The sequence below is a fragment of the Myxine glutinosa genome, chromosome 7 (assembly GCF_964187855.1).
Source record: "Myxine glutinosa chromosome 7, kmMyxGlut1.1, whole genome shotgun sequence".
In the NCBI taxonomy this organism is placed as follows: domain Eukaryota; kingdom Metazoa; phylum Chordata; class Myxini; order Myxiniformes; family Myxinidae; genus Myxine; species Myxine glutinosa.
In genome coordinates, this window is record NC_136267.1 from 190,649,166 (window position 1) to 190,665,514 (window position 16,349).

Consider the following 16,349-nt stretch of genomic DNA (forward strand, 5'->3'; position numbering starts at 1 on the left):
GAAAGTTTAAACATATTTAAATAATATTTGAACAAAACCGTGAAAAACAATCTGGGAAAGTCCCTAAGTGAGGACGTGGATTTGAGAAAGAAGGAGAAAGGGTTGAATGAGTATGGAGGAACTAGAGTTTGAAAGTTTGAAATTCATAAAGTAATTTGTTTTTTTTTGTATTTAAAACGTTAGACAAAGGGTAAAATGTTCGTGGGAGGTAGTGGGAGAAAAGACAATCAAATAAACAAGCAAATACAGCGAAGGAAAGAACTTATATTCACAAAATACGTACAGGGGGAGGGAGCCTCGAGGTAGCACACACAGGTCGCGCACAAGGCCGCTAGATAGACTAATTACACACACGCTTGCAATAATTACAAAACCAAAACGAACTAGAAACACACAATAACACATACGCAATAAAATAACCAGTGGAAATTCGACAAAGACATGAATGGGAAAATTCTCAAACTTCGATGTTGTGGAGAGATCAAAGCAAGCCTCCTTGCTCGAGGGACCGGAAACAGCCAAAATACCTCAAAACAGCTCGTTTCTCAATTTAATGACTCAATATGCAAATGCTGTTCAATTTTCAAGTCGATTGGTGAAGATTTTGATGAAGATCCAGATCAGACTACAATAATTACCCTACGCTGGTGAAGTGAAAAGCAGGGTTAGGCATTTGGGTGCGTACGTGTGGCATGCGTGTCTGCATCTTACTATAATTCACCAAATATCCGTCTGTCCGTTCGAAGGTACCGCAAAAACGGCTCAACCGATCGCAACGATATTTTGGGTGGGTATTCCTGGGACCCCTGGGAGTAAAATAGGCTATATTGTTTTTCCAAGTTTTCCAATTTTCCAGTTTTTCCAACACGATGTAATAATATTTACCGATATGAACAGTGATGTGGCTTTTATTGAAATTCTACAAATACTGTTTAGATGTTGATGACAATTATGAACCTGCCGCGAATGTGGAAGTGGACAGATGACAGCAATGCGCGGGTTTGATAATATCCAAATACAACCGTCATTGAATCGTAATGTTAAATCGTTAAACGTTTTGTTAAAGTATCAATTGATGATTGGAATTTAATGAATACAATTACGATTTTGAATTCTTAATTGTATTCACCCAACCGTATGGAACTTCACATCAGGATTTTAATATTTGTTTATGTCACGAATGTTGTTAAAAGTTTTTTTTTTATATTAATGTTATTTCATTTGTGATTGCAGTTATGCTGTTTGGAATGAAAAAAGAGATATCGAGTTCAAGTGAATGACGTAATGCCATGACGGTTTCTACTTTCTAAACGTGAACTTCACGGATCGCCTTATGCAGATTCGCCACAGTCCCACGATCGATGTTTCTATTCGTGAACGTACCCGTTTCTTTGCCAACGGGTACGTTTTTCATGGAAGTCCTTCACGAACTTGCGGTCCATGTCTGACGTGCGACTGAAGGTGCTACAGGAATGTGGAATTTATTGGTTTCATGCTTTAGCATTCGCCGTTTCTGCATTGTCTGTTTGCTTCTGGCCTCCAATCCGTGCATAGCACGGGTACCTCACTAGTTTTTAAAATTCATTTTCTCGGCAACCGTTGGTCTGATTGACACAAATTTTTTACCGTAGGAGCGCCTCTGCCTGTATAATTTTTCAACCATAATTATGACGTCATAGGTCACGTGGTACGGCCAAAAAACATTGATAAATGATAAACATTGATAAAAAAAAATCACGTTCTTGGAAAAACCCAAACATTTTCACCTCAATATCTTCGAAACCGCTCCATGGAAAACTATAGAGGTTCCAGGGAAACTGAACTCAACTGGTCTATATCAATATGGTTAGAATATGCATAACAGACCCACAAACTATATAGTTTATATGTGCTAAAAAGATGACAAAAATTGATTTTCAATATGGCCGCCCTGCCGCGCCCATTTTTGGGCATGCAACACCCAAATGCAATCCCAAACTAGTTTATGTCTTAAAGATGCTGCATAACAAGTTTCATAAAATTTAATCAATATTTGTGACTTTTAGAACGTAGACGTCGAATTGTTTACAGACGACAGACAGACAGACAGACGGACGACGGACAATGGGTGTCGACAAAAACTCAGCTAGACATAGTCCAGTTGAGTTTAAAATATTATTGAAACATGGCTCTGTCAAGTACTCCCCATGAGGAAGAAGTTAGGTTAATGTTGATGTCATATGTGCCTTCATTATGACGTTATAATTCGACAAGTACAATGCTTGATCTGATCAGTATGAATTTTTTGTTATCTCTGCAACTATTGGTCTGATGGACACGGACTTTTGACCAGAGCACATCCTCCTGTATCATTTTTAAAATGATAATTATAATGTTGTATGTCACGTGTTACAGAAGCCATCTTGGAAAAACCGAAAAACGTTGCATATTTATACCTCTGAAACTGCTCCATTGAAAAATTGAAAAGTGCCTCATTGTAAAGAACTGCATGGGGAATAATTTTGTTAACGATGACGTCATTCGTGCCTTAATTATGACGTCATAATTCGACAATTACAATGCTTAGTCCAATCAATTTGAAACTTATTGAGCGTGATGTACGCAACAACTATATTGGAGAATGTAAATGTACGATGTCATCGGTCACATGGTCTGGCAGCCATATTGGATCAAGGAAAAAAATTCCTCCAAAAAAATAGAAGAGTGAGCCCGCATCAAGTTGACTGTGTGAGATCTGTATTCTATGAATACCATCCAGTTTAAAAGATGCATTCAAACATCCTCCTTTTTGAACCTCTGTCTGCAATCTTCATCCTCTCATCCTCCCTGCCCTCATTTCGGTGAATACCCAGACGATCTTCATGGTTTGTTTTAAATGGTTGAACTTTCTTCTCCCGTGATGTATTCTACCTTATATTCCAATTCACTCTTCTTCTTCCTTTTCAAAAGGATGTTTTCAAATCGATCTTTCAATCATTCCAATTCAAAACTAGAACGACAATCTTCGACGTCACATCGTTGACTGATATGCCTCTGCCTACATTGTTACATCATTATAACACTTGTACCAAGTTTCCTTTAAATCCCTTCAACTGTTCACAAGTTATCAATTTTTTACCTGACATGACCTTTGACCTCAGGACCCCAAAATCTAATCAGTTAATCTTTACATCATTATACATACCCGTACCAACTTTGAATTAGATCACTTCAGCCATTCTCAAGTTATAGACATATTGCAGACTTTGACCTCTGAACTCTTGACCCCAAAATCTAATCAGTTCATCTTTACATCATTCTACATAAGTGTACCAGGTTTGGTCAGAATCCCATCACTGGTTGACAAATTATTTCAGTAACAGGATTTTTACCTAACATGACCTCTGACCTTTGACCTGTTGACCCCAAAATCTAATCAGTTCATCTTTATCTCATTATACATATCTGCACCAGGTTTGACTAAGATCCATTCAGCCATTCTCAAGTTATCGCAGGAACGAAAACCTATCACGGACGGACGGACGACTTGAAAACATGCCTCCGGCGACTTCGTCGATGGAGGCATATAAATTAATGCCTTACAGTTCTTCCTCTCTGCAATCTCTAAACTCACCATAATTCCACCCCTCCTCTGATGTTCCAAACGTATCTCTGAATTGTAAATCTCAAGAATCCCAGTTTGCAATCTCTCTGAAAAGACCGACTGGACTCCAAACTACTTTCTCAACAATCCTCTCCAAAAAGTTCTGTCACGCCGACTGGGCATCCTCCGTCGTGCGAAGTCCTTCCTTGGCACACCTGAACTCCTCACCTCATACAAGGCTTTCATCCGCAGCTCAATGGAATACTGTTCTCCCCTCTGGGCTGGTACTCTTTCCTCACACATATCTCGGCTTCACGCTGTTGAAACCAAAGCTTTCAGAATCATTGGAATCTCCCATGATGAAGCTAACTCCGAGGGCCTTTCACTCACTCACCGCAGGCAGGTTGGTGGTCTTTCTGTCTTCCACCGACTCCTCTCTGGCCTTGCACCCCCAGCTCTGTCCCCCAAATATTCCTACAGGTCGCACAATAGCTGCCTGCAACCCTCTTATAGTTAAACTGCCAAAATCAAGACTCTCTATTCACCTTCACTCTTTCTTCCTCTTTTCTCCCACCGCTGGAACAAACTCCCTCACTCTATTCAATCCCACTCCTCCCTCCAGGTCTTTAAAACCTGTTCACCACCATCTCTTGTCTTCCCCCATCCAAAACCTTGATCTTTTCTACCCCTGTTAATTCACCCCAGATCCACTTTTTTGAAATTCCGACTTCTGTCCTGGATGTCCTAGCAATGTCAATGTGTTTTATACCTCTGCCACCGCCCTCCCCCCTTCCGTGCCTCCTCCCCCCAAGCCCCCTCCCTCCCACAGATCTCCCGATGTCCCTGCTCTCAAATGTTGTACTTATGTGCTTCCCTCTCTCTCCCCATCTTGTCTCCCACTCCCCTTATCTTATGTTTTATGTGTGAGTTTGTCTTTTTGTGAGTAATGTTAGTTCTTTCACGAGCCTCGATCTTGTATACAAAAAAAGAAAAAGAAGAAAAAGACAGCGGATGCGTGCGTCACAGGTGAGATTTCAGATGAGGGCTGTAATGCTACTGGCCACTGTCTCTGATGCAGTGCCCTCGTTGAATGAGGGAGTGTGCATTTTATAAAGGGACTAATACCCATGATAACCAGTGGCTGAACAAGCTTGGACTAGGATGAGTATGAATAGTATCTAAAAATGGTAAACAATTGGTAGAATTTTGACGATCAGCTATGATGTGGATTGTGATGTGATGTGATGTGATGCAGATGTGTAATGTTTTTGCATTTAAAATGATTATTGAGCTATTCAAAGATGATGGTGCAGTAATGCAAGTGTATATGAGGAATATGTGCTTCAGATTTGAGTTGGAGGAACGAGACAACATTGTACGGAGCATTATGGGAAAAAGCAGTTTCTTCTTCCCATTGGCAGGCTCGGTGATGAATAGCTATCGGTTAAGATAAATTGGCATCTGTGTTAGAAAAAGTTGCAAATGAGTCAATGGAGGCAGATCAAGCATTACTGAACACGGTGGTGGAACTGAGGACAAAGGTGATGCAAAATAGAGTGGCCCTGGACCTTCTTTTGGCAGAGAAGGGGGTGTTTGTGGAATTGTCAAAGGGAAATGTTGCACTTGGATTCCAGATCCAGCAGGAGTGCAGGCGGCTGGCTATCGATAAGATGAGTGAGATAAGTACCAACTTGGAGAGAAATATTGGAGAGAGAAAAGTGGGGAATAGGATCCTGGTTGGAAAGCATCTTCGGAGGATGGGGGGGGGGGGGGGGGGGGGAAGGCAGATAGTACACTAGGTGATAGTTGCAATGGGACTCCTCATAGCGATCATACTTATTGTTGGATGCTTGAAAGTCTTGATGCATGTGTGTATCAGCAAGTTTCACGATGCAGGTACAGGCGAACAACACATGGTGGTCCGGGAACCGGAGGAAGATGCACGAGACATCCCTGTACAAGAGCCGCCACCTCCCTATTCCAACTCCTCCTTGCCCTCAACCCTTGCCCCCGATTCAATTGAACCATGCCCAACCAGCCCGATAGCCTATATCCAAGAGTTAACTAAACAAACCATTCACGCTGTTGGTTTGAAACAGCTCTTGAAACAGCTCTGGAGCATGCTGACGGTTCCGACTCAAGCGAACGTGAGTGGCGAAGATTGTGTAACGTCGGGCTTGAAGCAGACCACCATCTGTGCGTGCTGGAAGAGGTGATTATGTGCAAATCCTAAAGGGGCAAGCTTCAAGAAGGGTGTGTTGTGTTTTTAATAAAGCCACTGATGGCTGCCATTGTAATTCAACGTATTACACTGCCTTTTACAACCATAAGCTTTATTAACACTTTGCTTCAATTTAAAAATAAAGGCAGATGCCTGTTACTAACTTCATATTTGCTTTACATTTACAATTTAATTTCAAAAGACCCTGCGTATTAATGGGTGTATGTTTGCTTTTGTTTTGCTTCTTGTATGGGAGACTTTGGTCTCCACACATGCTTTGCAAATGACTTTGCCTTCAAAACTCTGCAATCTTTTTACATAGCCTCAAAATTATATAGTGGAGGTCAATACTTACATTTTAATCATTTATAACTACATATGCTAATGAATAACCATTTCTATATATTCAGTATAACAACCTTGTTTTTGAAATGTTGCCCCCATAATGGGAAAATTTTCTTTCTCTCTGCTTTGGTCGACAAACTTAAAAAGGTAAGGAGATGGGGTCCATAGGAGTATTTCCTCATCATTTGCGATCCATTGACCCCGCTCCATAGGGAGGGACTTGACGCACCCCGTTGCATGAGTGGGTTCTCCTGACGAAAGGGGGGAATTTCAGTCACCCTAAGGGTTATAAGATGGATAACAGATAATGGACAAATGCTTTTATGAAATCCCTAGTTTTCAAAGATGTCAATAAACCTCTTTACTGAAGGTGTTGATTCACAAAGGGGGAAGTTTGTCAGGAATCTCATGCAAGTAATATCCTGACAGGGGCAACAGTGGTCCATGGTGAACAAACACTGCGGTATTTCTGAGACAGCACTTGCCGGTTGCTTAGCAAATGCTGGCCTTCTGGCTTGGGGAACCGTTTAGATAATATCCCTTGGCCGACCTTGGATAAACATTCTTTCTCAATGGAACTTAACTTGGCAAAGACCATTAATGCAGAGGTGTGACTGAATCTTATCTTGGCCTGTCCACTGTTGTGTATGAGACAGTTTCCTGTGGGAAACACAGCTTGGTGTACAGAATTCCTTTGTGCACTGGGAAAGTATATAAACCGGTTACTGGCTATAGCTTTTTAAGAAATTGTGTATTGCTGTGAGGGGCATTGATGTTACTCTATCGTTTCATTGGTGTTACTCGCTTACACGCTAATCAAATTTCTGCCATGCATGTACTCCAAATAAATCTTTTGTAAACTGCCCGAGTTCGACAAGGTGCTTATTCCTGGTGGGGAGTCTGGTGCCTCTGACATATACTGTGGTTTTCTTTCGTTTTATTCTCATGGATTCACCCATTTTGACGATGGAAGAAATAAAACTATTATTGGGAACAAGTACTCATCTGCATTTATTACTCTGCTTCGATTTGTCAGAAGTGAGATGAGAATAGAGACATTGAAGACTAAAACCCCCAGGGTGGCTGAAGGGGACAAGTGTCTAGTGGTGATCCATCTCAAATCTGAAGATGTTCCTCCCAGGTAGATCTCCTGAAGACAGCAATGACAGGGTGGTAGAGCACTCACATAAGAATTGAAAATGTAACTCAGGAATTGGAGGCACTTGAGACAAAAGTAAAGGATCTAGAGTCGAGATGATGCATTGGTCGACAGAACGAATAAACCCTTTGCTTTGGCAACTGGATGTCACCTTGTATGCTTCAACACAAGCCTGCTAGATATGGTGACATGTCCATGGAAAAATGCATCGCCGACATCAAAATCACCAACGAAAAAACAAGACGTCATGCGGAGCACGATACTTGCAACGGTAATAGATCTCACAATCCCTACCAAGAAACCCCTTGGAAGCAAAGATAAAGCGTATTCACAGACTCCAAAACCAAAGGCAAAACAATACCACTTCACATTCCCCCCTCCACGTGCATTAATCAAATGGAAGGTACAAACAAAATACAATATGGTATCGTAGAAGAGATGCAGACTGTCAATGTAAAAAAAAAAAAAAAAAAAAAAAAAAAAAAATCAGCAAAGAGAGAAAAGGTCAACAAGCAAAATGTACTCAAATATCGTGCTGGGAAGGGTACATCATGCCCTCAGCGAGCCGTATACTAGGGTGAGGGTATTGTTGTAGTAGGTGTCAAACCGTTGCCAAGGCGGAGCGCTGGCTCTGCTGCTGTGTCACGAAAAGTGATCTATCATAACCACCGTTGATATTGAGTACGAAAGGTGTATCTGAGTGTTATACGGTCAGTCATAAGGTTGCTGCAAAACTTTCCAGACAGTCATGCCAAACAAATACGTGGGTGCATGTAGAAATTCCCTGGGGAATAAAAACCGGACATAACAAAGGCGTATGGTGTTGCTAGGAGGCCCTGGATGGCTGAATGAAGTTTATTGCCATCGGGCAAGGTGACATCAGATGCTGAGAATAATTCTCCTGGGAACGAAGCGGTGCACCGTACACTAACTCTGCAGCGGAATATCCAAGGTGGTCCTTTAGAGCAGCTCGCGTACCAAAGGTATGATGTCCGATTGTCCGTCCAGTGTGCGACATTGTCATGCGCTTTCAGGGAAGACTTTAGTTGGACTTTAGAAAAACTCTTTAGAGAAGACTTTAGAAAACTTTCCGCCATACCATTCGTTGCTGGATGATAAGCAGTGATTCGCACACTGTCGGTACCCAGGAGTTTTAAAGTACAGCCAATTTGAACAGACTACCTTAACCCATAGTGATGGTTGATGGTACACCAAAATGTGCGATCCAGGTGTGGACAAAGGCACTAGCGATGATAGGTGCAGTGATATCAGCTATTGGTGTGAGCCTCCGGCCAACGGGTGAAGCGCTCAACACAAGCTAGTAAATAGCATTGCCCATTTGAGAAGCCACACGGGTCCTGGCAAAACGCCTACCTGGTATTGAAAAGCTATCGAGTGGTGAGACAGTAGGACGGTGGATCTTGGAGCGTTGACAATGAAGACATTGCTTGGCTCAACCGCACACCTAGGCATCGATGCATGGCCAGATTATCCCACGTTGTAGCAGTGAGGCCTAAATGCTGGAGAATGGCCTGATCCCACGTTGTAGCAGTGAGGCCCAAGTGCTGGAGAATGGCCTGATGATCCCACGTTGTAGCAGTGAGGCCCAAGTGCTGGAGAATGGCCTGATGATCCCACGTTGTAACATAGAGTCAAACTCCTGACGGGCGATGCACAATTTCTTGGGTGCGAGTCGGCGAGCACGAGCGAAAAGAGGGAGTCCTGTGGTCTTGATGTGATGTGTGATCTGGTGTTTGACGGGCTGGATTGTTACCGATGGGTGCGTTATGGATGGCAAGTCATAAAGTACTTTCTGAAAAGGTCAAGTGGGCATTGATGGAAGACATGTGATATTCAGCGACAAAACAGTGGATGTTAGAACACTAAGCTGTGTCGAGGCATCTAATAGACGGCGGTATCTGACATCTGTGAGGAAATTGAAATGATGCAAAACGTTCACACTTAGGATTGAGTATTTTGTGTCGACAACAGTAAACACCCATGGAAATGACCGACGTAAACCCAAATCAAGCTGGAGGAGACATTCACAAGAAAACGAAGTCCACTAATTCAACCCATGAGGCAAAGGTGACTTACATATGGCCCAGGTGAACTCATCACCATTTGTTGTGGGCCTCGTTCTTTCCCTGTGGCCAGTACGAGCATGGTGCTCTCCACTGACGAGCATTAGCACCGAGGATCACGTGGTACCAACACCAATCTGGAGGGTTCACGGAAGGTGAAGGTGAATGGTGGCGTGAGGTACGGTATTTCTCTCTGTCCTTACAAGGGGGTTAGCACAAAGACGGACACGACTGGTGTTGCACAGCGTGGAGCACCAGGACGAGCTTCTTCAGGTCTGCCATTAGGATTGTAGCTGTGTGATGTGGAGTGGTGGAGGGGTCACATTAGCCACAGTCGATATAACAATGTCGATGAGATGATTAGCCAGATCCACAGCAGCAGGAAGTGCCAGCTCTGCAGCAGGTAGTGCCAGCTCTGCATTAGCTGTAAGTGTCACATGGACGTGTGGTCGTAAATGTTGCAAGAACAACTCACGAAAGAACAACTGGTCGTAGGTGGTGTGGTGGCAAATTCCATTGGTCAGATGGTGTAAAAAGGTATCGTTTTTTTGACCAAGTACTGCTAAACTGGAGGTTTTTGGAAGGGCCTCAAGGCAATTTGTGTTCTACACTATTCAAGTATATAATTCAATTGAAATGAAATAAAGGTATTAAAGGTTGCAGAAAAAACAATAACTCGGAAGTTTACCGCCATTGATGCACCTAGCACCACCTTATTTAAACACGTTACATTCGTTCTTTGTAAATGGTGGTCGTGTCCTTGATGAGCAAGTTTCCTGTTTGGAATGGTTTTCAATTTTGACTGCCAGACAAAATTACCTTCCTCTGTGTGCGCTTGGGATGAGATTCCATCCAATTTGCCAAATTCAGAACCAAAGTACAACTAAACCGTGGCTTCACATTCCGATTCATGCTCTAGTGTTCAAAATACAAACTGGAATTGAAATGAAGTCGTTCCTCCATGAGAGATTGCAGACTGCGGACAGACAGACACACACAACCAACCTCTCAACCCAACACTTTACCACGTGCACGGTAAAAGTACAACGTCATGTCATTTTGCTCGTTGCTCTTCTGGATCCTCCATCAAGAAATTCATTGCATTATCTGTAATCCAGCGAAACCTATGAAGTCATGAAATTGAAACATTCACTTAAAAACAATCTTTATTCAGCTTCCTTAACCAAAGTGTGAAGTAAACAATTTTTGGTAATCCGTAAAATTGGGTCAGTCACTGCACTTTAGACAAATATAGAAAATACAAAACTATATGCACTACTACTGTACTACTGGATTGATTCACACAAATGAAACGTATCAAAAGCATTAAATTATCATCATCAGTAGCTCATGTCAAAACACAAAGACAGAAAGAGGTTCAAAATGTTCACTTTGTCCTCACTGTGTAAACTTGCACATTATATGCATTTCAGTAGCCCCATTGACAGCAAAGGAAATTGCATGATCACGTGCCGTTCCTTGTATTGCACAGATACCACATCATGTCATCCTTGTTCGTTCACATGGATCAGCTTCCCACTTCTCAGGCTGGAAAAGAGCAAAAGCAAACAAGGCATTGGACTTTAAACAAGACAAGTTCACATGAAGGAAAAAGCATTTGTTGTCACAAAATATTCTACAAATCCCAGTAAATGTTTTTAAAGTTCGTCCTGTCTTTCCTTTAAACATAACATGCATGTCAGGGTGCTCTTCCAACCCCCACCCCAAACTTTTTCATCACCTCGTTGTGAAACAAATTTTGTTGGTGATGAGCGATGTGCGTGTGTGTGTGAGAGGTTAAATGGCCTCCTAAATAAGTGTGCAAGATCTTCAGTTTCCAAATCAGAGCAAGGTTGCGTTTCCAAATAAATTTTTGACATATCAGAATAATACTGCGAAAGAAAAATGATTTTCAAAGTTGAATTTGGCTCCCAACAAACAACAAACTAGCAGCCATTATTACCCTGCGCTCGCGAAGCGAAAAGTGAGGTTAAGCATTTAGTTACGTACGTGTGCCGTGTCTGCATTTTAAAAATTCATTTTCTCAGTAACCGTTGGTCCGATTGACACAAAATTTTACCACTGAGGCGCCTCCGCCTATAGAAAATTTATATTCATAATTATGACGTCATAGTTCACGTGGTACGGACGCCATCTTGGAAAAACGTTACACCTCTATCTCCCAAACCGCTCAATGGAAAAAAAACGCTTTAATTCTTAATGCTTTAATCAAGGAAGTAGTGTTACCTCTTGGAAAGTTTTGCAAAACTCTGCCCTCATGTTGTGCAACATGTGTTTCAGGTGGGGTTGGCCCACACTCCAAGGAATTACCATGCTCCTGTCCTTTCTCACCATTCAAGCTCATCAAACGTCCACAGTCCGAAGCAGCAGTTGGAGCCGCACTACATGTTGGACACAGCCTGTCCTGGTGAGATGCGGTCAGGCTCGAGCTCATTGATCTTGCTCTTCTGTATCGACTGTGTTCTCGCTGAAGTGCGGGACTGGACCTTGAACAATGAAATGGTGCGATCTAACAGGAAAACAAATTACAAAACAGGTTTCTAAGCTGATACATTGAAAGTTTAATTCAGCAGAAATATGAAGAATCTCTCAAACAAACATAGGAAGATATTTTGCATGAATTTTTTTTTTAATGAGACCAACAAGTCAAAGTAAAATACTTGCCAATGCTAAAGCAATCTCATCAATGTTCCTTAATGTTGGATGAACTCCTATAATAAAGTAGGGGAAGTTTACATATGATATGTACAGATAACACTGGGCAACAAAAAAAACTTTGTCTGCTACTAAGGGAAATGCAGGTGTTCTTGGCTAAATCTGTGCCGCTGATTTCAAATCTGTAGTCAGAATTTAGCACGAAGCACATCAGGTTTTCAAAATATGTACAGTCACGTGAAAAAGTAAGTACACCCCATGTAAAATTTTGACTTTTTCAGCATATTTCAACATACAGCTATTTGATCTTCATTTCAACAATATTTATAGATAAAGGTGATATAATATAACAAATATCATGAAACATTTACATTTTGTAGTCCATTGTATAATTTAAATGAACATAAATGCAAATTTTGCATGTGGAAAAAGTAAGTACACCCTGACATTTATCACTACTTCAAATACCTAAAATTAGAATCAGGTGCACCAACCAGCTCAGGTGCAAATGATTAGAACATCGTATAGAGGATCTTGGAGGAACCTGTCTTATTTAAACCTCAGACATTTAGTTTGGTTTGCTCTTTGTTGTTGAAGTGTGCGGCGTCACCATGCCTAGATCAAAAGAGCTCTCTGAGGCCTTCAGAAAGAAGGTTATCGATGCCTATGAGTCTGGCAAGGCATTTAAAAAGATCTCCAAACAATTTGAAATCAATCATTCGACTGTCCGGAAGATCATCTACAAGTGAAGATTCCAAACAACTGCCAACTTGTTAAGGCCAGGCCGCCCCAGCAAGTTCAGCCCGAGAGCAGACCGCAAGATGCTGAAAGAAGTCTCTAAGAACCCCAGAATGTCATCACGGGACCTAAAGGTAGCTCTCGCCACTGTTGATGTCAAAGTGCACGAGTCTACCATTCGAAAGAGGCTGCACAAATTTGATCTACATGGGAGGTGTGCCAGGAGGAAACCTTTGATGTCCAGAAAGAACATCAGGGCAAGACGAAAGTTTGCCAATGAACACCTCGGCAAAGACCAGCACTTCTGGAACAATGTGCTCTGCACAGATGAGTCAAAGGTAGAGCTATTTGGCCACAGTACCAGAAGACATGTTTGGCAAAAACCAAAGACAGCATTTGACCACAAGAACCTGATACCAAGTGTAAAGCATGGTGGTGGAAATATTATGGTTTGGGGCAGCTTTGCTGCATCAGGGCCTGGGCAGCTCACCATCATAGAATCCACTATGAATTCTTCATTGCACCAGAGGGTGCTTGAGGATAATGTGAGGCCATCTGTCGGAGAGTTGTAGCTCAACCGAAGGTGGACCCTTGCAACTTGACAATGACCCTAAACATACCAGTAAATCCACCAAGGAATGGCTGAAATGAAAGAAATGGAGGGTTCTGGAATGGCCAAGTCAAAGCCCGGATCAAAATCCCATCAATATGGTGTGGAGGGATTTGAAACGAGCTGTGCATGCAAGAAACCCCTCAAACATCGCACAGCTGAAAGAATTATGCATGGAGGAGTGGGAAAAAATTTCTCCCAGTCGATGTCAGAGACTGGCAGACAGTTATAAGAAACGCCTACTTGAGGTTGTTTCTGCCAAAGTGGGTAATACCACCTATTAGAGCCAAGGGTGTACTTACTTTTTCCACATGCGACATTTGCATTTATGTTTATTTAAGTTATACAATGGACTACAAAATGTAAATGTTTCATGATATTTGTTATATTATATCACCTTTATCTATCAATATTGTTGAAATGAAGATCAAATAGCTGTATGTTGAAATATGTTGAAAAAGTCAAAACTTTGCATGGGGTGTACTTACTTTTTCACGTGACTGTATTTGTATTAATGATACCCAGCATGCCATATTAGATACTTTATTAATTGCAGATCTCCACATTGTACATGTAATATCAGTGCTTAGTAATTACTTTGATGTCATATTTAGATAGCAATGATTGTGATCTCTGTGTATAATGTGTAGTATACAAACCAAGAACATAAACAAGTTGCAGAAAAAGAAGTTGATAAAACATTAGAACATGGTAATCTTAGGAAGGGTGTAAACTTGAAAGGGAAATCTGCCCCATTGTGAGTGATTCAGAAACAATACTTCAAGTTTACACTCTTCATTGCAATATAGTCAGCCAGTGTGTACCCTGGTCAGAATAGGTACACCGTATCCCTGCGTGTCGTAAGAGACGACTAAGAGGGTTGGCGTCAGGAAGGGCATGCGGCCATAAAAAAAAACTGCCTCAAAAAGAGAACCATGACAATTACAACTACATATGGGCAGGGTACAGCCAGAAGTGGAGATCGGTTTCTGAGGTTTGGGACATGGAATGCAGGGACAATGACAGGGAGATCAGGAGAAGTGGTGGAAGTATTGGTCAGAAGAAGAGTGGACATATGTTGTGTGCAAGAGACGAGATGGAAGGGAAGTGGTGTGAGAATGGTGAAGGGTAGGCAGGGACAGAAATACAAGTTTGTGTGGCAAGGGTGCCCGGAGGGCGTGAATGGTGTTGGTGTCCTGTTTTCTGAGGAGTTTGTAGACAGTGTGGTGAGTGTGACTAGAGTGAGTGATAGGTTGATGATGGTGAAAATGATGATTGGAAAGCTCTTGGTGAACGTCATCTCGGGATATGCTCCGCAGGTTGGTCGGAGCGATGAAGAGAAGGACAAGTTCTGGTGCGCGATAGAGAAGCTGATGGAAAACGTGAAAGATGAGGAAGTTGTTGTGGTGGGAGGAGACCTGAATGGACATGTGGGAAGGAGTATGGATGGTTTTGAGGGAGTTCATGGGGGTTACGGATATGGTGTGAGAAATGGAGAAGGTGAAAGGATTTTGGAGTTTGCTGATGGAGCTGATTTGTTGATTTGTAATACTCAGTTCCAGAAAGAGGATAATAAGCTTGTTACATACACGTCAGGTGGGTCGACGACAACCGTCGACTACCTGATGGTGCGTAGGCGAGATAGGGGGCACCTCCGGGACACAAAGGTGATCCCGGGGGAGGAGGCTGTTTCACAGCACCACTTGGTTGTCTGCGACATAAGGGTGAAAGGTGCGAGGAGAGCGCGGCGGGTGAAGTACCAACCAAGAATGAAGGTGTGGAGGTTGAAAGAGGTGACAGTAAGGGAGGCATTAAAAGAGAGGCTGAGTAGGGTAGAGGATGATGTGGTTGAGCTTGAAAGTGGTTGGATGTCAATGAAAGCTAGTCTGTTGGGAGCCGTTGGTGAGGTATGTGGATGGACAAAAGGACCACCGAGGCACTCGGAAACATGGTGGTGGGATGATGAAGTTGGAAAGAGGATTGACGAGAAGAGGAAGAAGTTCAAGGAGTGGCAGAAGGCGAAGGGTACGGGAGCAGAAACAGCAGAGCATGAAAGTTATAAGGCAGCCAGGAAGGCTGCAAAGAAAGAGGTAGCAAAGGCGCAGGAGGCATGTAGGAAAATGTTCGGAGAACGCTTGGATTCGGAAGAGGGTCAGAAAGCAGTATTCAGGATTGCAAAGCACATAGCGAAAGAGAGGTGTGATGTGCTGGGGGTGAGTTGCTTGAAGGATGAAGTGGGACAAATCATTGTCGTCCCAGATGGAATTAAAGGAAGATGGAAAAGATATATGGAAATGCTGTTGAATACAGAGAATGAATGGGATGGCAACATAGAAAGTAACCCAGTTTTAGGACCGGCAGAGAAGATAACTGAGAAGGAAGTTGAGGAAGCGATAAAAAGCAATGAAGAGTGGAAAAGCGGGAGGGCCGACGGGAGTTGTGGGAGATATGTTGAAGGCAGCAGGAAGTTGGGGGTGTGAAGAGAATGACAGAGATCTGTAATCTGGTGGTGAAAGAAGGCCGCATTCCAGTGGTTTGGGAACTGAGTACCCTCGTCCCTCCATACAAGGGGAAAGGTGACCCTCTGGAGTGTGGCTCGTACCGAGCGATAAAGTTATTGGAGCATGGAATGAAGGTATTGGAAAGGGTGTTGGAGAGGAGGATAAGGAAGAAAGTGAAGATCGATGAAATGCAGTTTGGATTTATGCCAGGAAGAGGAACGACAGATGCGCTTTTCATTGTGAGGCAGTTGCAGGAGAAGTACATGGAGAAGAGGAAGAAGTTGTTTTTGGGGTTTGTTGATCTGGAGAAAGCATTCGATAGGGTTCCATGCAAAGTATTGACATGGGCATTGAGGAAGTTAGGAGTGGAGGAATGGTTGATCAGAGTTGTGATGGCAATGTACAAAACAGCGCGCACAGATGTAAGGACGA

At 42.6% G+C, this 16,349-nt stretch overlaps 1 protein-coding gene across 9 annotated transcripts in view; it reads right to left on the reverse strand.

The window, feature by feature from the left end:
* Positions 1–10,540: 10,540 nt before the first annotated feature.
* The window catches only part of LOC137431911 (protein ITPRID2), a 227,741-nt gene continuing 221,932 nt past the window's right edge, over positions 10,541–16,349 (reverse strand). For 5 of the 9 annotated variants that reach the window (XR_010985368.2, XR_013624197.1, XM_068123744.2 and 2 more), the window contains 2 exons: positions 11,745–11,922; positions 10,541–10,940 (listed from right to left, as the gene is read on the reverse strand). Coding sequence is in view for 3 of the 9 variants with exons in the window: in XM_068123744.2 (XP_067979845.2) it covers positions 10,936–10,940; positions 11,745–11,922 (183 nt within the window). In the remaining 6 variants the exon portion in view is untranslated. Of the gene's footprint in view, positions 10,941–11,744; positions 11,923–16,349 lie in introns of those variants that run through there. The other 4 variants (XR_010985366.2, XR_010985369.2, XR_010985367.2 and 1 more) reach the window with 3 other exon arrangements.